The 26226-nt window shown below is 38.8% G+C and overlaps 1 protein-coding gene across 1 annotated transcript in view; it reads right to left on the reverse strand.

Annotated features, from left to right (window-relative positions):
• Positions 1–1235: 1235 nt before the first annotated feature.
• Positions 1236–26226, reverse strand: part of LOC121948787 (TSC22 domain family protein 1-like) — a 39866-nt gene continuing 14875 nt past the window's right edge. The window contains exons 2-3 of the mRNA XM_042494253.1: positions 5066–5117; positions 1236–2944 (exon numbers count right to left, since the gene is read on the reverse strand). Of these exons, the coding sequence (XP_042350187.1) occupies positions 2675–2944; positions 5066–5117 (322 nt within the window). The 3' untranslated portion in view covers positions 1236–2674. The remainder of the gene's footprint in view (positions 2945–5065; positions 5118–26226) is intronic.

Raw genomic sequence — 26226 nt, forward strand, 5'->3', positions numbered from 1 at the left:
CTGTCAGGTCAAGACCCTGGTGAGGATGATGAGCATGCAGAGACAGTTTCTTCATGTTATGCAGACATTTTTCAGTTGCACAAACCAGTTGTTGCATCAGCTGGATTGATACAATCTCGGAGGTGAACACACTGGGTGTGGGGGTCCTGAGGGGGCGAGGCTGCATGTGGTCTGTGGGTGTGAATGCAACAGCACCGATGGACATTCCTGCGGTCCACGTGCCAATTACACGCTTCCTCAAAACTTGTCACATCTGTGGCGTTGTGTTGTGTGATCGAACTGCACATTTTAGAGTGGCCTTTAATGGTGGCCAGCCCGAGACACACCTGTGTACTAATGATGCTGGTTAATCAGCATCTTGATATGCCACATCTGTCAGGAGGAAGTGCTCTCTGACGCAGGTTTTAAAAAAATTGCAAAAGAATTTTGTTGACTATGTATTGCCTGAATTTAAGTGGTGCATAATTCAGGGTTCCCACACATTTTCAAAATTTCTAAACTTTTCCATGACATTTCAAGGTTCCTTGATATAAAAAATGTCTTGCCCCATCTGCCCGAAATTTTTCAAGCACATCAGATTCAAACTGCATTTAAACGTAATTTATGGAGAGACGATCACAAGGAGAACATATGTAGGACGTTGCACATCAGTGCATACTGGATCAACACTACATCAACATCTTCATCACACAGAACAAGATCTTATGACTGTCACGATTTTTTTACCAATTCTATTAAGTTTCCAGGCCTGGAAAATGTGGTTGTTTAATTCAGTGACTTTTCCGGGTTTTCCATTACTGTGGGTCATTTAAATTTTTGTTCACTATATATTGCCTGAATTTAAGTGGTTCTTTATTACGGTGGAAATGATCAGGAATCTTGACTTTACTTTTTTTTTTTTTTGCTTGAACCTTAATCTATGGTCATCCAATGACAGCTTCAATCCAAGCACCACTAGGCTGTGACTTTCACCTCCCTGCTTACAACAAGGTTCAAATACATAGTCAGGAGTAATTAACCCCGATTCAGAAACACCCTGAAGCACAGAGGACTTCAGCTCCACACCATGCATGCAGAAAGCAGCATGACTCCACATGTGACAGGACTCTATAATAGAGACAAACTATCTGTCACATCTCACACATCTGCTGACAGGCAGTGCACATTCGCATCTTCACAATGACTGATCTCAGCTGCCACGAGACAAAAATAAGAACAAAAAGATGACCAGGTGATTATTCTTCCTTAAGCATGTTTATTAAAAGTTGTGAAGTGCAGCTGTCAAGTGCAATTGTGGTATGTATGTTACAATATCTCATCCGGTTTTTGCAGAAACATGCACAGAACATGAGCATACAACTGATACACAGAATGAAAAAGAAAAAAAAAACATCTCTAGAGTTTGTTTTTTTAAATGCTGAGATTTAAGATATTGTTCATCCAAAAGTACTTCACTGTCAAATAAAAAGAAAATATAAAGGTGCAATACTCCAGAAAGAAAAAGAGCCAAGTGAAAATGATTTTACAGTAAGAGTTAATGTCGCAGTAAGGGATATGGACACCTTTGCTGTCTGTGTGTTGTCAGTTAAATAACCTAAACTCCTGTCCATCCACAGAATCTTGAAAATACAGCATTAAAAATAGACGACACAGACTGGGCAAGACCAGCATGTTCCCCGCTCACCCGCTTCAATCTGTGTGGCCAAGATAGCCTCTGTTGTTTTTCTCCCTCTCCGCACTATTTTACATGGTACTTACACTATACAGAAATATACATCTTCTTCTGCCCGTCAAACTTTTAGGAAAAAAAAGAAAATGCAGCTTAGCCCAAATGTCCCAACCCTGTCAAATAAGGTTTAAATTACATGCCACTGCAGGGTTGAGAGAACAGCAATGATGAGCTTTGTCGAGGGCAAAATGAGGAGCTTGAAAGTGAAATACTGAAATAGAATATCATCATCTCCATAAGAAACCATGTTTTGTTCATCCCACCAACCCACGGTTGAAGTAACGTCATCAATGCTGCCGGGTGTTGTTCAAGAATACCCTCCCGCCCCCTCCCCAGCCCTCCCTCGACTCCCCCATTCCAGATGGGGACTTTGTCATAATAATTGCTCACATTCTTCATATGTCACTCAGAGAAGGCTTTTTCCGCTCCCTCACATCTCTCAGTCTGTAACTTCAGCCTTGAGAGAGAACCTCTTTTATTTACATCATTCAGCAAAAAAAAAAAAAAATTGGTAACCAATACAATCCTCCACCTCCTGCGCTTCCACCGCCATCATCAGTAAAATCGACATCACTTAAAATCCAGACACAGGCACAGTGATTTTTTTTCTATAGCTAAGTATATTGTCGCCACTGATAAGCTGTTTTTGTTTCTTCTTGGTAAGACATTCTAGTTGATATGTCCAAGGGATATTTGGCAAATGTTCGATGATTCAATCCTCCGCTGAAACCAACTCCCCTTTACAGCATCTCAAGATTGTCACCCTCCACCACCGTGCTGTACAGCACCACACCTCCTGTCCCACTAGCTGCATCCTTCTGAGAGATAAATATGTGCAAATTCTTGTCTTAACAGCATAACCTCCTGCTGTAGAAGGCAAGGTTTAACTCTGCTGCTGCAGCAGAACTTAAAAGTCAGTCTGTCCGTCTGTCTGTGCAGACCAGGCTACGCCGAGGGACCAGAGCTGTGCGAAGTGGGCTGGGTGAGGGCAGCGGCGCTCGGGGGTCCCGGGGTGGCAGCTGTTGAAGGGGCAGGCGGGGAGCCGGTCTGAACCTGGGCCTGGAACTGGGCCATCTGCTCCGGGCTGGCCAGTGTCTTCAACAGGGTGTTCTCCTGCTCCAACTGGGAGTTACGATCAATCAGCTCCTTAATCTGCTCCTTTAGGACTTCCACCTCCTCACGCACGGCGTACATCAGGTGACTCTTCACCAGGTCCTGAGACAGACACGTTACGAGATTATTATTGCAACATATTAAAAAATTTACATCAAGGACGAGTCAAGCCCAAACCTCACCTAACGCCCAGTCTTTGATTATTTCTTGTATGTAATCTCATTTCTTTGCATGGATCCAGATCATTGAATCCACCCACTTCACAAAGTTGATTGTTTTGTCTAATACTGTGACATAAAACTGAGGTTTCCACTGAAATGAAAATTAACAATGAGCGCATTGGTGGGATTCAAGATTAGCAATGAGGAGTGATAACAACAACGGGGAGGACTGCAGGTACAATAGATGTGGCTACTGAGGCTGTTTGAAAAATACAGTAACGCCCGAAATCATAACTTGTTTTACTTTGCTCCGCTCTTCTCTTAAAACCCCAGCAAAATAGGCATGTCAGCATGGCTACTTGTTATTTGTTGACTTACTATTACGTTAGATTCAGGCGTATATGTTGGTCTCTGGTAAATGATATGGGAAAATAAAATCCCTCTTTTCATTATGCCAGGAAATTATTCAAAAATGCTGTTCTAAACAGTATATTGCAAAGGGGTATAATCTTATTTATAAAAACATGTATACATTTATATAACTTTTGTTTAAAAAATAATTTCATTAGTTTTACTACAACACATTTGGGGCTTTTCTGGTGTGGTTGTAAAAGATTTTAATAACACTTCAGGTCAGAGAATTTGTAGTGATATGGGAGGGTTGTTCTTTAAAATGTGTGACATTATCTCGTTTGTCATTGTAACCTACAAAAATATGAAACCGCTCAATTCCTTTTTTGTTATCCTTCGAAATTTGGATAAAAGAATATTAAAAATAAAACAAACAGTGTCACAACATGTCATGATTTAATACAGCACGGGGAAGCCACTTTAAAGAAATTTTAAGTGTTATACTGATGATAAGCAACATGCTCACCACTGTAATATGCTATGTAGAAATCATTACATGATATGATGCTGCAACAAAGCACCATAAAAAATACACACAAAATGATTGTTCCCTGAAAATATTACAAACTAAACGTGCATTGTGCCATAAATTGGGACAGAGATTTAAAAATGATGCCATATCAAATCCAATCTGGTGATAATAACACAATAAACTGACGATAAAAAGAAAACGTGAGTGAGAGGAATATTCCCAGGGTGCTACGTCATTAACCCTGCCCACGTTTAAGTGTGGACCAATCAGAGGGCGAGATATTTATAACGAGGCGTGAGAGCATTCCAGTTTGCCTAGCAACAGAGCTGACAGCAGGGACAACAACAGAGAGTCCGTTTCATTTTCTGGGAAAAAAGACTGAATCAAAGTAAAACACCACAAGGGAGATAACAAATGTACTGCACGAATAAAAAAGATATACATATACTTAAATAAATTAATCGTGACGTTGACTCAAGCTGGGTACAGTTTGAGGTGGCTACCGTTACTGTATTTTGTAGAAGATGTTAGATTTTTAAGCTAGTTCAACATTAGCACAAACATTAACTTGGCCCCATCATAGCGTACACTGTTATTTATGAGGGGACGAGCAAAGTATATTGTCAAGTATTAATTTTACTACATAATAAGCGTAATAAAAATGTGTTTTTATGCTAGAGATTTAAAGGAATACACACTATTGTTTGGGTTTCCGCTCATTCACTACTGATTAAACTACACAGAGAAGATAATATAAGGGACTGTCCGTTATTTATTAGAGGGGAGAGGGTGGTGCAAAATGGGAAAGCTTTTCAAATAACTTTAAGCGTTTTTATTTGACTTAGGGAAGGGACATTCAACGTTAAATGACTGCATTTTGTACTGATTTTAAATACCCCCAGAACAACAAAACCAAATAGGTTCTAAAACATGATTTCTTTGAAAATCTCCCAAATCGCACTCTTCTCATTGCCAAAGTCTGTGAAATGTACTTATTCATAGTGGAAGGAGGGTCGTGCATTTTCCCCCAGTCACTCAAGGAAGAAGATAGTTATGATATAAAAAATAACAAAGTCGCATCTGCTAAATAAAGTACAGTCCCTTACACGGATTAAAAGCCTTTATAGTCGTCTCTATTTTCCACAATGTAATGTTAAAGCAAAAAAGTTGAAAGCTCACCATTGCTTGTTCAATCTTGTTATCTATGGCCACAACGCTGGCTCCTGACGAGCTGCAAAAGAAGAAAAGAGAAATTAATATGACATTTTAAACCAATCTGTGCTGTGACATAAAAAAAGATGGAGAGCCTACGGAGAGCCAGCCTTTATAGAAAAGAGGGTCGTTACAGGAAGCCTCTAGAAATTTCTATAAAACCCTCATGCCCTGTCCTGGAAAGCGTTTATGGCCTGTGAGTGTAATGCCAGTGTAGCATCTGTCGACAGGGCACTACCTCCATCACACAGCGGTGACATTACCGCTGAAAGGAGCGGAGCCCTAAATATTTAAAGGATAACATAACAGTATTATTTACCTATTGTCGAGCTTGACGTGCGAGCTTTCTGCGCTCAATAAGGACGACAGAAACGATATGGAGAAATTTCTCAGCTGGCAGACGCCTAGATCCATAGCCACGGTGTAGCACGGCGTATTCATGCTGGTCATGTTTTTACAGTCCGCTAAACAAACAGCCCCGCGTCCCGACTCGACCTCCACGCCACCAGCTCCGCGAGACACATCCACACGCGCTGTTTCTATATTCTATCAGAGCTCGTGCACCGACCGCAGCGGCACGAACACAATCCAAGGTCAGCTCATCTCGGCGTAACACAAAAATCTGCTGCTGGGGACTAGTCCGCATAATTTATCCAGCGACACACACACAGGCCGGCCGCTGATTGGTGAAGAGGAGCGCTATTTGCATAATACATTCAGGCACGCCCCCACCTGCCGCTCAGCTGACATGTTTTTGCATAAAATATTCAAAGAACGGAGAGGAGGTGGATGAAACCGGGGAAAACCGGATGGGAAGGGGAGAAGAAAGGGCTGTAGTAGTGAAAAACAGCCAGGGGAAGGGCTACATTTGGTGCCGTTGAGTTACGGCGACAATACACATTAATCAGCTGCTGTTTTATGTGTATGTGTCCCAGCCGTTAGTGCTGCTAGGGGCTTTGTTAACACAGGAATTTACCCCATCCTAACTTAAGATACGAGATCTTGTTTTTGTCTTTTTTTGTTTTTTTGTTTTTTGTTTTTTTTACAGGGAATTCCTCTGATAATTATTTCACTCATACAAAACGTAGGGTCAGTTATTCCTTTCCAGAATGTAACTTAATTGCTTGTTTTGATTTTGACAAGTGTTCACTAGTGATGTGCTATTGTGTCTAGCTTGTAACTAGCGATGTGCTTTTTGTGTAGTATTGTGTGGCATTGTCTGACTCGTGTCTTCTTCTTTGTTTAACTTTATATCATGTGCTATTGTGTGTATCGTTTGTCGTGTATTTTTTTTTCTTTTTCATACAGCTTTACCGTACATTACTGTGTTATTGTGCCGTGTCTTTGCTCTAGCTGCCGCGGGACTGCTAATCTGGTATGGTGACATTAATGTTTTAAACTGTACATGGTCGCTTTTAAATAAATTAATGAACGTTACTGAAAATAATATTTTGTAGGTGTTGGTCACAAATTAGTATTTGCGATTTAACTGTTATCCTTTTTTCATAATTAAGCTCAGTTTTGCAGATGTTAGAATGTTAACAATTGCTCACTACAGCATTTTTCATTGTACAGCCCTTTCAAGTAATTGCCTTGTTTTTGGAACACTAAGTAGTGCCCATAAAGAGGCACACAGGAATTTAACCTTTGAGATGTGATCTTGTTTTTATCTCCATAGCAAGAAGTGTTTTATTCCCATGGGAGCAGTTACAGGCAATCCCTCTGATTATAATTTCACTTATACAAAATAATATGTAAGGTCAGTAATTCTTCTCCAGAATATCAGTGAATATAACAGTTTTTTAGGTTTCGGTCCCAAATTAGTATTTATTAGTGCACATTTAGATTAAATTTAGGGATGTTAGAATATGTACTGTTCCTCGCCACTACATTTTTATACTATAACCCTTTCAATTATTTGCCCTGTTTTGAGAAAAGTTGAAGTAGTATACCTGGACAGGGGCTAATAGTATCTAGGTACTCAAAAAAGATACCAGCATTCAACACCCCCCACAACAAAAATTTCACACTTCACATTTTTGATCACAACGCAGAAAATAATCAACATGTCCCGTGCTATGGTTGCAGCGATAAACCAGGAAAAGAGAATTTGCTCATCTATGGTACTGACAAAATTGCAACTGGACTGAGAATCTCACTTTCATTTTGTTATTGTCAAAAAGATTTCTTACACACACTGTCATTAAAAATGGTTTCAATACAAGTGAGAAAATTGTGGTCTAACTTAAAAAAGCCCTTCTTTTTCATTCCTTGAAATGTCATTGAACCTGATAGTAATAACACTATAATAGTGTGATATCGTAACAGTGATGTTTTCTAAGATGGTTATCATGACGTCAAAATATCATCATGTTGCAACTCTAATCCAGGGGCGAGGGCAGGGTGTTTGTTTCACCAGTAAATCATCAAATACTTATTTCCTGCATTCTGGTGAATTTTTATGCACTCATTTGAGCATTTTCTGCATTGGTTTAGGGTGTAATTATCTTATTTAGACCCACGACCACAGGATAACAATATGACCGAGCTAAACCATGGGCAGATGTTTCATAAAAATGCTCTGGCCATCCATGAAGTGCTATCATGTCTATACGCATGTTGCCCCCATGTGGCCCTGTACAGCACTGCAGAACTGTGGGGCATAGACACATCTTTAAGAAAGCCTTGCTTAACAAGCATCAATTGTCAAACTTGTATTTCAAAGTCTCAAATTTAACTGAGCACAAAAGGCAAAACTATGCTTAGGCTGTGAATCAAGTGTGAAGATAGGGACTTGTGTCTATTACAGGTGCATATCAATCAATGCAAGGGGTGGTATATTAAAAACACAGATCCAGTGGTGAAAAACAAGGTGTATGTTAATATATTCAGCCAGAATCAATACACTGTTGAGAGATTTAATCTGACAAATCTCATTTTTTAAATGGCAATCTTTCAAACACTTGCAGCTAAATATGCTTTTAATTGATACAGAGACATTCTGAACACACAGGCACAGGCACCATCACACTTCACTGTCGTGCAAACACCCCACTTCCAAAACAAGGAGTAACAGTTACATTCTCAAGCAATTTGTCTTTGGTGCATGCCTGGACTGTCACTGGCTTGATTAAAACACGTCATATGTGGTTTTAAACTCCCCTGTGGTTCCGTAGAGCATGGGTTGTTTGCAAGATACCATTTGACCTGTCTTACCGGTAAATTACACATCTGTATAACATCTTTAAGACAGTGAAAAATGTGTGAAATCAATGAGATCAATCTGACTCAAACAACATTATAAAACACACCCAAAATAGTTTTATAGAGGGGGAGTATCTTGGCCAGACAGCTGCACCGAAAACAACTCCTGACAGAAATTCTCACCTCAGACATCCACTAAATAAGACACACACACTCTCTCTCTCACACACACACACACACCTCCCTACACAGTCCAAAGGTCCATTCTCACACATTCCATGTACACCCAAAACCCTTCAAAACCATGTGTACGTAACTCTTGACATTCTTGTCTCTATTCACATGTGCACATTATTCAGACCTCAGCATACGAGAAACAAATACAGAAATCCTGTTTCTTGCACAATTACCAAATAAGAGAAGATGTAGTCAATCTTTGAAATGTTGCTCTCATCAAGTTTCTAAATTTAACTTTCAGAACACAGGAGCTGCGGGTCTACTGCTGCCTCAGTCTGTTAGTTTGTTAAGGTTATTGTGTGACGTTGATGGTTAAAAGGGTTAGTTCACCAAAGTCACACAATACCAGAGACAAACTAACAGACTGAGGCAGTGGTAAACCAGCACCTCCCGTGTTCTGCAAGGTAAAAGTACTGTTTTTGTACAAGAAGTCTTGTGGCTTTGAGAAGAGCATAGAAACAGAGCACAACGTGTCATACCCTGAAAAACACACGCGCCTGGGAGCAAACCAGGGCTGAAATGCTCACAAATTGCCTGTAGCTAGCTAAAAACATTAGAAATCAGCAAATCAAATGTATATTTTTGTAACTTAAAGGTCACACACCGCAGCAATCAGGTATTGGTATTGATGGCTAAAATACAGTATGCTGCTGACTCTGTCCACAGCAGTTCATTGTGTTGTTTCCGTGGTGGTACTCCAGGCTACTTCTCATCTGGGAGCATCCTGACCACCAACTGCTGTCGGTAATAAACTGATTATGATTAAGTATATAATACAACCCCACCTAAAATGCTAATAAAATGCTTATGCTAATAAAAAGAATTTAAAAAATACAAAAAAAAAACAACAAAAAAAACCCAAGAGGTCAGGTGTGGCACTGAGCAAACATGAGGGAAAATGGATAAGGAACCACAGGTATGGTAAAGTGAGATCCTATGCTTAGGTACATGTAAAAAACACATTTGCAAATAGTTTAAAAAAAAACCAACAAATTCTTGAGGCACTGAGCACTACTGATATGTTGCTGTTGTATAAAGGGCGTGAATGAGAGACAGCTTCCAGTGGTGTACATATTTAGTAGTAAGAGAGAAGAATGGGAGAGCCAACAGACAGATGAGGAGAAATACTCAAATTGAGAACATGGAGCACAGGCTGAGTACCTTAACAAGAGATTTAAAGTCAACAGCCACCTTTAAATGGGGGCTTAGACTAATTTGGGTATCACAGGACAGTGCAGGCTTATTAAGCACAAACTACCAAGAAGATAGGCTCAGACACAGCCTCTGAGTACTGGTGCTGATGTCAGCTGCTGCTCACCTCTGATCCCAGTCAAACACTTCAGCACTTAACATGACGCCAAACTGCTTAATAAGAGGCTTTAAGCCAAACTTATCTCTTCCGGTCTCTTCTTTGACTGGAGGAAGGGTTTAGCTAATTATCCAGACCCAAATAGCCTGTTCAATTGTGGGATAAAACCTGCATCTAACACGGTCACATTCTGAAGCACACACACAAGCACACAGAGGCTTGGTTCAGAGCTAAACGTGGATCAACTGGCAGCTAGCCAAAAGAAAATGAGATCATAGTTCAGGAAAACACACCTTGAAAGGTCATGGCCAGGATGCTTTAAACAACAAGTCCAAAGTTAAAGCATTACAAAACACTCAAACAACTGGATCTAAGTTACTGTTTAGTCTGATTTGTAAACTTTGTAAAAAGACAGATAACATTGGTTTTTCCTTCATAATTGTAAAGTACTTTTTAAATTCTACTCCAATATTGCCATGGCTAGTTTCCAGCAGTGACCTATTATACTGTTCCTGTGATGCCTGGTGGAAATGTTAATGTCACAAAAAACTGTTTTATTGGTACATGTACTTAATCAATGGCTTTGCTGCATTTTTCTGAAAAACATCATTGATCTACTAAAGGAACTTAAGAGAAAGATCTGATGAACTGTATGAAAGTCAATGCTCGAGGTCACATGGTAGTGTTGGGCGTTTTCAGTAGCCTACATATGAGGACACACATTTTTCTAAAGAATAAATATGCTCTCCATCTGTAGCCTAAATCATTTATAATTTTCATATAAATTATGAGCATATAAATGCATTTTTCTTACGACATAATAAACACAAAATTATAATTTGAAGTTTGACCTCTTTTTTTGTCAAGATAATAAAGAAAGAATCTATGACAAAGAGTTACAGTAGTTGTAAACTTTTTTTTAACATAAATAAATAATCAGACTCTGATTCTGGTTATTTACTTATTTAAACATCAAAAAAATAAAGATGCTTACATACACAATAGGAAAATATTAGAAATACCTCTCAATATCAGGCAATCTAATACAACACTACCACTAACTGTGGCCTAAAAATGACCATGAAGTTGAATGAACTCCAAATACAACAAAAACATACCAACATCCGGCTAACAAATGAGTTACTATATAGCGCATTTTGTACAAAAAGGAGCACAGCTTATCTTGTAGGCAATTACTCTGTGGCATTTATGTGTTGCTATACTGCTGTTGAAGAGAGGATGACTCAATGTGAAATGATGGACCAGATGGACAAACCTGATGATGACAACAGAGCTGCTACAAAACAGCAGATATGGCGAGCAATTTAGTGACAAAAAAAGAAACATGCTGTGGGTTTTATTACTCACACGGTCCCCTGGAGTTGTAACTAAATGGCACAAATTTATACCACATGTATGTCATCTATATTTTCACACTTAAACTGTACATCAACACACCCGCCAATATTTTTACTAAAGATAACGGCTTGTAGTATCTGCTTTAAGTATCCCTCAGTGTTAACACTGCCCCTGAAGCCACAAATGACTGAATGGAAAGGACAATAAATCCATGCAGCCCTTTGTGTGCGGCTACTGTAGTGATTGGCCCCAAGCAGTGCCACACTGTACTGACTCCCTGGGGAATCCCTGTCTTTATCTTTTTACCTTTTGAGATGCTGCTCCAGCTCCCAGAACAAAAGCTTCATTGCCATGTCGTCATGGCCTCGTACTCCCCGCACTCTCATGGAGCCGTCCGTCAGCAAGATCATGTACACTCCAAAGTGACACGCGCTTCTTTGTTTAGTGTTTTTTTTTTTTTGTTGCCACCCCTCGCTCCTTCTTAAATTTAAGTGAGCAGATCTGGGTCGCGCCCTATAGATGCATCAGTGAGTGCAGCTGCAAAGGGAATCAAAGGCAGCATGCCAGGTTATGATGACAGTGTGTATGTGTGCTCCTCATTATTCCTCTATGTCATCCATTTGTGTTTGAATGGCTGACTAGTGAGTGCATTACTGAGTACAGACAGTAGCTGGGCGGGTGGTGACGTGTGATCATGTGATACTGGGAGTTACATAAACCATCAACGGAGATTAGCATGTGGCCCAGTGATTTCCCTGCTCCTACGCCATAAGCCCTCTGCCCTCTATAGCCTGAGACACAGATGGACAAGAAAACTTTGAGCCTCAACTGTTTGACATTGCTTCAGCTGCAACATACAATTACATCTCTCTTCTTTAGAATAATGTCATTTTATAAGCGCATAACTGAGACCACAGGAATGCACTGAATATGCAATATAAATATATAAGCATCTCCTGCGGTTTGGACCTGATGTATGACGGACTTGACAGTACAGATTGTCCCAGAAGTCAAAGAATACAAATGAGACATTTTTTTCTTGTCACATAAAGCTTGTCACAATCACTGAGAGGTCAAAGTCATCAGGATTTTTGTTCATCTCATCAAAACTGCAAAAGCAGCAGGTTCAAAATGAGTCACGATTTTTTTGTACACCCTGTAGTTTTCTATGCCAGTTCCCCTGCGTGATAGACAAGCGACCCTGCGCCTCAGGGTCTTATCTTGTCATTTCTCATTGAAAGGCCCCCTTAAGATGGCTTAGTCCCGCAGCAGACAGAAAACACAACACGCACTCGCAGGGCCTCCGCCGGCTTAGAGACAGCCGGCCAAGAAACAACAGGTAAAGCATGAGCATAATGCAGGGGATTTCACTCGTCTCCATGTGCTGGGCTGAATCACTATCACATGACTTCTGGGTGACATACAGCAACCTGCTTACAGCACCTCAGATCAGTTAACCAACTGAGTCACTTTGCACTTTTTATTAAGAAAAGTAATATTGATGCTTATAAATTCAAAACTGACTAATTTTCAAACATTTCAGAGGCTCAATATTCCTAATGTAGCATCCTAACATACTGGCAGCGTCAGAATTCACTGTCAGTGGATGGCCCTTAGCACCTCTTAGACTAGGCTGAATGCTGCGATGCCATGTGACGTAAAATACAGCCTATCACAAGCAGCTGACATTACAGACATTTCATCATTTATATCATAATATTAGATTGTTTGATGAAAAATGTAAAGTCTCACACTGCAGAATTTTTTCAGTAAAAGTGTAAGGCTGCTTTACAGCAGACTAATGCCACTAAAAGTCATTAGCCAAAAGCCAACAGCAGCATGTTGACTGCCACACTACACAACCATTAGTAACTTACACTGATTATACTGATTACTAAGGATGGACTTTGATTGTAAATACAATGCAACAGTAGAAATGTGCTCATTGGTAGGGATTTGAAAATGACATTTCTACTGTGGGAGCTAATCAGAGCAGGCTGTGTAGCAAAACAGGGCTGGATTCTCTTGTGATTCTCTGATTATTCACTCATATTCACTTGGGATTCTTGCTTGATCTCGTATATTCAGCTTCCTTGCAAAGTACAGTAAGATAAGGCAAAGTGACGTAATTTGGAAAGAAATGGAGAGTTTATACCTCTCATTTTGAAAATCACATAATCATGAAATATTGACAAACTCACATCCAACTTTCTATCAAAACCAGCTTTATGCATCTGACGTGCAAAACAAGCCTTGCAGATGCAGAATCATGTTATATTTTGTAAGCTTTGATAGTTGTAGCAAGTCATCTTCTTAACACTATCCACAGTTCACATTCTGGTTCAGTGCATATCTGACCAGTTTCCAATGATTCTCAGTGAATGCTTTTCAAACTTACATCCAAGAACTAGACTCATAAAATATTGTCTGGCTTTGTGAAGCTACAAAAATAAACAAGGGCCATCAACATTATTTAACACAAGCACATAAACACAAGAAACAGTAATTTTAGCTCACTGAACACGGGAGCTGCTTGTCTATCACTGCCCTGTCGGGTTAGATTGTTTATGTTATTGTGTGACTTTGGTGAATCCGAACTAACTCTTTAAAATGCCAAAGTCACACAATAACAAAAAAAATACAGCTTGAGGAAGAGGTAGACTAGGTGTTCAGCAATACTAAATTACTGTTTTTTGCCCACCCCCAGTGGAGTCTGGCTTTGAAGAGAGCAATATAATGGCTTCATTTTCCCCTTTGAAATCACTGTCTTACATCAAGGTAAAGCAGTGAAAATACTATCAAAATAGCACACACTTGAATGGATATTGTTTTTTCTAGGTGGCTAAAATACATTTTGTTGCCAATTCCTTTAAAAGCAGTGGATTACTTCGCTTCCACATTGGACTCCAGTCTGCTTCTGTGTGTGTGTGTGTGTTTGCCAAATGACATCTACTGTAGGTAACACGCTGTATATGGATAATTACCCCACTACAAGAATCTGAACTATCCCTTTAAACAGGCCCATGTATACATGCTGTGTGCAAAGCAAAAGTCTACTAAACCTTACTAATGCACTTTAACTATCACCGCAAACATCAACAAATGATAAAATCACCCGAAAGAAAAGAAATCAAACCAGATAATAGGCGGTTAAGTGCAGCAGCCAAAAACATGACAATAGTTTGTTTCGACGATAATGTATACTAGCACTACTCTTCAAAGCACTTTACCTGCATGACTGAAAAAAACATGTGTCATTATAACAGCTATGCAAAGACATCCTTCTGATTATGATGAGAGAAGTCCTACATGTGTGTCGGCTTTGTCTCTGGTTTAATTCCAGTTTTTTGGCAAATAGTGTCTTACTCACAGGAAGAGGAACTGCACTCACATCTGCTGTGCTTCGGGGAAAATGCAAGTTAATAAAAGGGGCCTGGCATGTCCCAGCGATGAAAAAAGGGGCCTATTGAATTGTTGAATTGTAAAGGCTTTTGGCTGAGCTGTAGTTTGATAGTGGAAAGCACACACAGACTTTACCAGTAAACCCTGGTGGTGGTTTTCCATAGTCACACCCTGACTATGGAGAATGACAGAGAGCTACTGAGTGAGTCAGTCAGAGAGGCAAGGGAGGAATGATGAGTGGCCATTTTGGCCTCCATACGTAAGAGAGAGAGGTGCTATTGGAGCGTTTGGGCTGACAGCAGCAAGTCCTTAGTGCTCGCTCTATGCCAAACTCATGCACACACACTGGGTGAGAGGCAGAGAGAGAGAAGGAGGGAGACAAGAGCTAGAATGGCCTAGAACCACCGCCTCAGCATTCCTACTGTCTCCAAGTCATGGAGGGAGGGAGGGCAGAGAACAGATGCAAAGATGAATAAATGTTTCTAATACATTTCTTTTTGCACTGTGTTTGGTGAGACAGACAGACAGATATCAAATTTGATTCTCAACCCCGATATTCTGATTTATTTTTCCATTACATTTGGCTAACCACCGGGTCAGATATGTGCATCTATAGTAGGAAATGTCACCTTTTCTGCAATTAAAAAAACCCCAGAAAACATGTTGGCATGTACAACACATGGTTATGTATATTTATGAAACACAACTTAAAGTATCTAGTGGAAGAAAACATATCCTCTCATCCTCTCTACTGGACTATCTGACCAACCCCCAAAGCAATCCTGATGATTCTGCACATAAACATACAGGGAAACTGTGCAAACTGCATCTAAAAAATGGCTTAAAATGCAAAGCAAGCACAGGTGTGTCCTTAAATATCCTTAGAAATAATGCAAGAGTAACGAAATGAAAAAATAAAAGGTAGACTTTTTACTCCTGCTGCTAAATGCTATCTGTAAGAAGATGCTCTGCAAAGAAACAGCTGCATTGTTTGTTGAGGTACTTCAGTACCCACTAGAAGCACAAGTAACTTGTGTCAAAGAAGAACTGCAAAATTAATAGAAATTATAAACTCCGCTCCCACTATGCCAGCGGATGGTACAAGGGCCAAACTTAAAGGTCAATGTACTTATCAAATACACTTTTTTCAAAGATGTTTTCGGTTGTTTTAGGTACTTCTCATCATGCTGCTGTATGTTTAAGTCTTCATTCAGGACTTTGGCTCCAATTGGCTTTGGCTCCAATTGATATTTTAGCTTCATTTTTGTATACAAAGTGGAAATAGACACGCATTATAAATCTTCACAGGGTCCCCCTGAAATTTCATAGATAAAAATTTCAACACGTCTCCTTTACTTTCAGAGGATTGATAATAAAAACTTGCTTTTCTTGCAATACTTGCCGGGCTTTTTCAAACATTTCAGATTTAAACTCTATTTAAACATAATTTCAGCTTGCTGGTATATATGAACAGACAGAGGGGAATCCGGGAGGAAATTAAGGAAAATACATGATGGTACAAAACGTCACACATCAACACAATTAGAGCTATGTTAGGTCGCAGGCCACAGAAAATAAACTTGCAGATATGTTACAGTATGTGGAAGGTTAACCACTGAAGATTACTGTAACAATTTCATTACACACAAAAAATTATATGACTATTCAAAAACTTTCAATGATTTTTGCTAAATTCATGACATGACTGAGAGAGCCCTGTCTTAATATACAGTTGTTGGTATATACACAAACAAAACTTCATCATCTTTGTATTTGTTTTCAGTGACAATGAAATTAATATATAACCACTGCCACTAAAATTCCCACTCATATTGCAATCTGTCAGAATAATCGCAATATCATATTTTTGCATAACTGCAGCCCAAATTCAGAGTAGGTTCCAATTTTGCCTCCCTCTTTCTCACACAGACACACACACAGAAGTTCCAAGTTACATAAGTGTGTGTGAGCAGCAGGTTTGAGTAATGTGGAGTGAAACCTGGCATTAAAAGGATTAGCAGCCAAAGAACACACAGCGCTCTGAGTCCAGACAACAGAGGACAGAAGTAATGCCAGCCGCAGCCATAAAGATGAGGAGAGAAGGCACATTGTGTGGTTGGAGGCCAAATGTCGTGATGCATATCTCCTTATAGAAATGTCAACACAGAATCAACAACTTGATGTAATTACATTTAAAACTATTCAGACATGTCTGGATGTAACATTATGTAAAATACTGACAAATGCAATTTAACCAAGTTTCTTCTGCTGTAGTTAAATCTAATTGCTCTTTTACTTTAACTCTAGTGTATAAGACCAATACTTAAAATGACATGGTTCTCATTTTAATGGCTAATATAACTTAACTGAAATTGAAAATAAGTGAATTCAGAGTGCATATTCCCAACAGGCTACTGTTAAATAATAGCACCTCACAGCTATGTTTATATATTCAATGGCGTCAGTAATAGATTTTGAAAGTCATGTACAGCACTGAGGATAATCGTGACACCATCATTAAATCAAAATAAGTCTGTCGTGCCTCAGGCTCTGCAGAGGAACCAGGTCAGCTGGGGTTTCTGTCAGCTTTGGCCAGTTTGAAGTTGTTGGGATTGATGAAACTACATCTTCACACTCACTTTAAAGTTGTAGTTGGTAACCTAAAATTTTTTTATAATAAAAAAAATTTTATATTTATTTAATATATTTTGCTGAAACTATCTCCATGTTCAAACAGAACGAGACAGATAATCTGTTAAAAAAAATCCAACTCCTCTGCCTACTCTATTGCCTTGTAGGGCTTTGAATGGCCTTAACACACGAATGAAAACAACCAATCAGAGCTGAGGAGTCTTAAAAGCAGCTGTCAGTTATTCCAATCACGGCTCGTGAACCGTCGTCAACCAATGCAGTTGATCCAAAATGAATCCAAATTCTGTTACTGCATTGGCTAATTCTCAACTCATATTTTTCAGAACTATACTTTAGTTGTTTAGCTGTAAAATGAAAAAGGTGGTTCACCTGGTGGCTGGTGTTTGGTACTTGGTTAGTCCCTAATAAACATTGCAGCCTAATTACAAACTCTCATTTACAGCTAAATAGTACGCTAAATTATATTGCTGAAAACATCTGAGACGAGAAAAAGGTAATGTAGTAACCGAATCCTGATCTGATGATGGCACTCAGCAGGGTTGACAGTTGCACAGTTATTAACAAACATTCAGAGCTGAGGGGTCTCTAACGCAGCTGTCAATCATGTCAATCGCTCCATCAACTGCGATCAAATCGTCAAACTACGCAGTAGATTGAGATCAAGATTCTGTTACCGCATTGTCTATTTCTAACCTTAAATGTTTTCAGAAACATTTTTTATTGTACTGGTTATCTCTAAAATAAAGTTGGTACGGCCAGTGGGCCATGCTTGGTACTACTTTTAAGCATGTCAACCATGTCAAAAAAATTCTTATACAGCTAAACAATGCACTAAAATATGTTTTAGAAAACAGTTGAGTTTTAGGCAATGCACTAACCTCTAGTTCACAAGCAGTGTCTGACATGATTGACAAGTGTTTTAAGACTCCTGAGCTGTGATTGGCTGTATTTGGTGTATTCTAGGCAGCAGGAAGAGACATGATTTTTTTCATATACTATCTGTCTTATGTACTTTTTTAAGAACACAGTGACAGTTTTAGCAAATATGACATAAAATTATTTTCATAATAGTTGTGAACTGTTGGTTAAAGTTCTTAAACTTAAACTGATCCTCATAAAGATAAAAGTTTCTATTCCTCTCCCTCTTCCATCTGAGTTGAACATCCTCTTTTTCAGGTATGTCTTATCATCTTTATTCTGATGAAGGAGGAAAGACTACAAACTGATGTCTGGGTCATAATGCCTTATTACACACACACAGCTGCTATACAGCCTCCACCTTGACGATATCAGAGTGACGTAAATGTGTTTGTGTTAGCTGGTGGGAGGCAGTCTTTCTCTTAATACTCCACCAAACCAAAAAGTCCAGTGAGTCATCATTCTCTCACTCCCTAGTCTCAACACACTTCCCCTCAACACAATCGGCAAACCTCTCAGACAGATCAGTACAAGCTGTGGGCAGATGAACTTTTAACGTATACGGATGTTTTAGGCCGACAAAATTAACAACATCAGCAGGAGGTGTGTGTTTCTATCTGTGAGCTGATGAGATTGACAAATGATCTCTCTTATCTATTTTAGATCATTTTATTTCAAGCATGTTTACCTACTCTGCCCCCAAAAGTGTCACCAAGCCCACTTTTCATGCAAAGCAGGGATGTTCCTAACTACAAATTTCCCTGACACTGAAACAGACGTTTAAACTTAGGCTAGGTGACTTGTCAACAAGTCAGCAAACAAACTTAAAACTGAGCTAAATTTACTCTATAAGGTTAAACTATGTCTGAAACAATACTGCGTACATCATAAAAGGCATCTGAAATCATTCATCAAATTTTTCAATAACCGAATCATATTTTAAATGCAGCTGAAGTGTGTGCCACTTTGCATTATGAACATGTACATTATCCTACAAAACATGACAACATTTCGACATAAAATCAAAATACTACCAAACCAAACTGGTTCTACCAGATGGCATCCTTGTCACACTTTCTTTCCCTCTACTTGTAGGGCAGGGCTAACAGGCCAGGATGGTGTTTTTTATGATGTTTTTTATTTGATTATTCCTGTGTTTTTATTTGATCATGTGTCTGTCTTATTTAATCTCCTTGTGAAGAACTTTAGTGAACGTTTGTCATACTTAAATAAGCTCTATAAATAAATCAGACTTGACTTGACTTCCTAAGCCTCGTAAAATACTTTTTCCTGTTCTGTTATACATCCTAAAAAAATACATTATGTTTCGGAAATTCCATAACCAGTGAAAAACACCACACTTCTCTCTGTCTAACCCTCTGACATCGCAGTTGCTCCACTTTATTCTAATTTGGGTGGATCCCTCAGAACAAACAGACTTAAGGGTTAGGATGCGGCACCGGCAAGGAAGCTTATGCTACCGCCTATCTTAGTTTGTTGCAGCCTTTCCAAAAATCTCTGAAAACCAAAAATGTATATGATGCCTCAAAGCAAACTGACTTCATTCATTATTTTTGGTAATTGCAGGCTGCAGGCAATCAGCGGTTGAGACAGGTCACAGCGAGTTCATCAAATCAATAACTTTGAAACAATTAGGCTGCAAGCTCTGACCCATTTCCCTGCCTTCTCTTTTGAGTGTGTGTGTGTGTGTGTGTGTGTGCTCATGCAAGATTACAAGTGACGAGGAGAGGACGGAGCGGTGAGTGGATTAACTAACGATGACTCAGTCAGGGCCCTAAATCTCTTGACGACAGCAGAGCTATCAAAAGCGCAGCTTAGCTACAAACAAACAAACAGTTTCCTGCACGGCTTTACAGTCAGGAGGGCCAAAACAGACAGTCGCACCATCATCATGCCACTTTCACTGAGGGGATGCTTCTCTGTGTGTTTTTGCTCCATTATTCAGGATTCGGGTTGGGCGATAAAATGACCTCTTTAGACAATAAAAATTTATGTTGATAACGTTGATAAGCTTTGCACATTTTACACATAAAATGTGTATGAATATGAAATGAAATATTTTACTGGTTTCAGCGACAACAGTGCTCATTATCCTTAAGTGCAACAAAAGGGAGACAGAATTATCATTTTTTCAAGCAGACACGCAACAAGCAGAACACAAAATGTCAAAAATGTGACCTCGTCAGCCAATCTGCCTGCAGTAACTGGCTGCCTCTTCTCATCCACACTTGGTTTGTTTTTTACTGAGCTCATTATGCCAAAGTGCTGAAAGTGAGCTCACATAATCCTCCAAAGCAATAGAAATGTTAACAAAAAAGGTAAGCCAAAGCCTTTTATATGGAAGTGGGTTGCATATCGCAGAAGTAATAAGACAAAGATTAAGATGGTCTGCAAGACGGGAAACAACAAATCTTTTCCATCACTTGAAAATGTACCATCCCAGCAACGACACTATTATTTTAATTAGTTACAAACCAAGCTAACTTGTATTGTTTTGTGAAAGCAGATAAAGAATGTTTACAAAGCTAAATGTCTACATTTAGATGCTAGTTAATATATGCTTTTATCACAAAATATATTAAAAACCAAGCCATGTTTGCGCAGTTGAATGTCAGTATTTCCCATACATATACTCTTCCTAAGGCTCATCCAGGTAAACTGAGACCCACCCAGGAAGATAAAATCCAAATTCCACTGTTTTTTCCAATCAACAATGTAATTTTACAGCACACACAGTCCTTCCTCCAACCAGTGTTTCCCATTAAATTACAAAGACTGTTATTAAATAAGAGCCGTAATAAAACACTGTTGAGTTGCAAGAATTGCTGAAGTCTAATACAAACGTCTCTATAAACACATTTTATGACTGGATGCAGAAAAAGCAACCACAATCCACAGTGCCATCTTCTGGTGAGAAATCAGAATTTAATTTGAAATATCTCCATTGATTCCTTTAAAAAAACTTTAAAGTAAATTTTGTCCATGGTGCTTTCTGTAACTTGTTTCTTGTATAAGGAGCGGCTGATTGTCGCAATGAATATGAACTTTGAACCTCCTTAAACAGGATGCAACCTCCTACACTTCGTCTACTTCTTTATGAACATACTTTAAACAAAATGCTGGTTCAGCATGTCCAGTGGAAAATCTGCAACAGACAGATGCTCCAACACTGCCCTCTTATAACCTGGGTTCTCCCACTATTATTGTAAAACTTGGATAATAGTAAGTTAAATCAAAAGAATAAAAAAAGCCTTACCTGTTACAGCAAAAAGGGCAGGCCACAGGGAAACATGAAAGAAAAAAAGAGAAACAGATTAATAACAATGTACCAGGGGGTTTGGAGGGACAGACAAGCTTGTATACATACATTTAAAATTATCCCTATATTTAAAATGGTAGAATACACAAAACTGCTGACTCAATCACAAACTAATACTGAAGCAACATGTTCCATCACAACATCATTTTTATATAAAAAATTCAGAAGGTAAACACCCTCATGGCTTCATCTGACTTGTTTGAAAATCTATATATTCACACAGTGCTGTACCTTAAGTCTATAAATACACATTAGCTGTTAAAAGATGCATTGAGACTTCAGAGGTATAAGCTGGTATACACTGCCACCTGGTGGCAAACACTAGAGCCAACAAATGCCTTACTACCAATGTAACTTTGACAAAAGACACAAAAGAGCTTCTGTTAAAGGACCGAATCCTTGTTTAAGACACAGTTGGTAACTTTTATGAAAAAAAAGGGTTATACTCTCTGAAACTGTCACTATATATTCTGAAAAAAGTACATGAGTCAGATAGTCTGTGACAATAACATGTCCCTCCTCCTCCCCCTCCTGCATCTAGTGCCATTTGCTCAAATCAGACCGCGGCACGGTCAGCAACAAACAATCAGAGCTGAGGAGTCTCTAACACAGCTGTCAATCACTCGGCCAAACTTTCGACCGAGGCAGCACTGATCAAATATGAATCAAAAGTCTGTTTTGCTTGGTGTCTCACTGAAGCAAAGTTATTTTACAAGTTAATGCCATTCATAAAGAGGTGGTCATGATGTGCACTGCTGATGTCATTCCCGGTTATCGCACAAATAGTTAAATGATGTCCTCTTTAGAAGAAAATAAAGGCTCGTCACTTAAAAGGGACCTATCAGAACTACGATCACAGTATTTTGGCTTAATTTGCAATTGGAGAAAATAACTCATGAAGTGCATTCAAAAATGATAATTACTTATTTGGAAAATAAACAAGGCCAAAACTTAAGCTCTTTGCTGCCTTTCAAATAATTTGATTTAATAACTGTTGTGTAGCGTTTCTTATTAGCCACTAGAGGGACTTGTAGCATGTTTTTTTTCATCCAAGCCTCTCATAGACTCTATAATAGCCTGTCATAAAGCACACCGCTTCCAATTATGACTCAGTGAATACACGTTACAGCTTTCAATCTAGACCTCTGTCCACTCTGAACATAATAAACTCAAAGTGACCTGGTCCTCAGGCACTCAGACATAAAACAACCCTCATCACACAGGACCCTTCACACTTCCTCCATGACTTATTCCAGCTACCATCCATCAGAGAGACATTAAAAAAACCTCTGTCCATGAAAAATATATTCATATCATACCGACTCCCAATGATGTGACATAAAAGCTGCAACACTTGCACATATTTGCACTTTACAGCCAAACTACTCCTAACTTTCTCTTATTTTTGCTACAAGTAAATGTTTTTATTCTACCTGTGTGAGTCAGTCTCCCATTTCAGCATTTAAGGTATAAGATTGAGACATAAGCTTTGTCTGTAAAACATTTCTCCACTCATGACCTGCTCCCACTGAATTGACTCCAACAGAGCTTATGAGCTGCTTTTATCCTAAAATCCTCCTTACCCCAGTGGTTTCATAACAATTCACAGTCATTTATGTGAGTTTAAGGTCTCTTGCAACTGCTTTGTGGCCTCAATACCTCTCACATGACTGACTCAAGTCTTAGACGTTGAAGCACGTGAATGCATTAACCTTTTTGAAATTCACTTTCATTTTCAGTTTTTGAAAATTTGTGATAAAAGTATATAAGGTTCCCACACATTTTCTTGGGCAAAATTTCATATCTTTTCCATGAGTTTTTTTCCAAGTTCACCCTGCTGCTATTTGGAAAAAGATACAGAACTATCTGCTGTCCAACCACCAGACTACGGAGCAGCTTCTGTCCGCAGGCTGTGAGATTCCTCAACTCCTCCTTCGAAACCAAAAAGATGTAGCGGGATTTAGGGTAACCTTCAATTTAATTTCTTCTTAAACCATGTTTAATCGAAATGACAAATAAATCTACCTTGTACCTTCTACTTTTCAATGACCCATTAACAAATGTAATGATCATTCACATAGTATGACATGAACAGAACTGTGTGGTATAGTTTGCCCCAAATGTCAATTATTGTATTAAAAGTGAACAATAACCTTTTCCATTCTCTTATAGTTGGTGACATTTGTTACATTATGTTGAAGGTTATCCACGTTAGACTACTGTAACAATTAACTTCATTACACATCAAAAAATTACATGACCATGACGAAAAAGTTCAAGAGTTTTACAAATCACATGACATTTCCAGGCCTGGAAAAGAAGATGGTAAATTTTATAGCTATTCGAGGTTTTTAATGACTGTGGGAACCTTGCGTATATGATTTTGGCCAAATATGAATAGGTTTAAGCAGGTAGAAAAAAAGGAGCTATACGTAAGTACTGCTGTTTTACTTTCCCCTCCCAGCATCAAAGCTAGCTGGCCTAAAAGAGTGCACTGAGAGCGGTGGTACCTCAGCACTCTCCCACGGTCACTTGACCAGTCGAGGTTAAAACAAATATGGTGCTTTTAAGCCTAAAAACAGAATTCACATGACCCACATACATACACGATGAGCCTGGTGTGTGTGGGCAGATCACAGCTTGCACACCAGCAGGGGGTAGTACAGCACTGTTTACAGAGCTGAAAATGGTTTGCAGACAGACTGAAGTTGGCATGAAAACTACAGTGACTGCGCCAATAGGGACCAAAGGAAATGTATGAGGCACGTTATGCTAACAATTAATTAATTCATTAAAAACATGTTTTGAGTGACTTCTACTCCAAAAGACAAAAATGAAAGTGGGGACTCGGGGGGGAGCTGGTCTGTAAACCGTACTGAACATCCACAGTCTGCTTAAAACATATTAAAATCAAAAGCAAGAAGCGACTGTATTTGTGTGGGTTATCTGAATAAATTCATTTCATGAGAAACAACAAGGACAGTGCACAGACATTAAAGTACCAGACACACACATGAAAAAAAGCACAAGTGTCTCTGTGCCTGATTCATGCTATTAAGAGAAGCAGCTGGCTAGACTATTGAGAGAAAAAGATAAAAAACAAAAAGACTTCACCCCCTCCCTCCAGCAGCCTTCCTCATTCAGCCACAGAGCATAGAAAAGGGGATTAGCTCACACAAAGCAAGAGTGAATGAATATCAACCCCTATGGGAAAAGACACTCAGTGGCTAGAGCTCTCACGTCACCACAGCCGAGCAGAAAGCCTGAAACTATCAGACTCCAACAACCTGAGCAGACCACATAAATCGAGAGTCACCCCTGTGACACAACATGATGACCATCAGACTGGGTCTAATATTTCAGCAGGAAACTGTGAGGAGAGTTTCTGAGCAGAGCCTGGCTTCTCTCTGCCTTCAGTCCTTCTGCTAAGCTAGGCTAACCCTTCAAACTCAGCTTCATACAGACATGACATTGATGTTGATTTTTTAATCGCTCTCTGTAAAATAATGAAAACTTCCTCTTTAAAAAGAATAATTTCCCAAAATGTAAATGACTGGAAACATGTTTTATCCATCCAAAAGGTTTTTGAAAACAATTGCTTTAAGTTGAATTTTAATGTCACAACCAGGGATCCTACACCTTAAGGCAAATTAAATGTATTACTTTTAAAGACTTTTTTTAATGCCACAGGATGAAATTTAAAACAAATACAGAGTTAAGAACAATTTTGCTCAAACATTTATTGTAACATAAAATACTACATTTTTGGTCCAGTGTATAAGTCAGATCTGGTTAGAATTGGGAAACACCTTGCATTAGTAGCTATTTCTTATTTTGTGTGCCTCACTCTGTATGTGGGATTATTCCACTGCTTTGATTCCCATCATAAAGAGTTCCAGAAGAGGAATTCAGTGAATTATTAAAAAATATACAAATGTTACCAATTATTTTGTGATTTTACAATGCAACCTCAGAAAAAAAGTATTGCATAACATCCTACTTCCAATGTCAATGTGTTTTGAAGACTGATTTAAGACATTTTAAACCAATTTACTTTTAGATTAATGAATTCAATTAGTGGACATCAGTGGACATGTACGTTTCTACAGTTTGGAAAGAGCTGATAGAGCAAGGCAACAATGGACATGATGAGTGAGAAATCATTGGAAAAAAGAGCGTGCAATGTTGATATTATTAATAGTCGATACATGCTTGTTTTTCAATTAAAACAAATTTCTGTAAGAGTGAAGTAATAAGTGGAGTAATAAGTGCAATACCATACCTTGCTACTACTGATACCTTGGGTTGTGCATTGTGCTATGCCCTTTGTTGATGACACATCCTGGATTACAAGGGATCTGATCAAAATTAATAGAAACTCACGGGTTCCCTAGAGAGCACCAAGGTTCCTAGAGTCCCAAACACTGGAGAGAACCGGTTCAAGAACCAGAACTTATTTGATAGAAAAGATGTATTAGTCTCTTGTCAAGACTTTTTCTGCCTTTGACATGTAAAATGCTGACACAATAGTCACAAATTATTTAATTAGATTTAACAGAAAATTGATAGCAGCTATTTTTATTACAGTTATGTTCAATTATTTATTTAAGCAAAAACATGTCAAATATGAATATTTGCTGGTTTGCTTATCCTAGTTTTTAATATATCTTTGGATTTTAAACAACAAGTAATTTGTTACCCTGGATA

Source organism: Plectropomus leopardus, chromosome 10, assembly GCF_008729295.1.
Source record: "Plectropomus leopardus isolate mb chromosome 10, YSFRI_Pleo_2.0, whole genome shotgun sequence".
Classification (NCBI taxonomy): Eukaryota; Metazoa; Chordata; class Actinopteri; order Perciformes; family Serranidae; genus Plectropomus; species Plectropomus leopardus.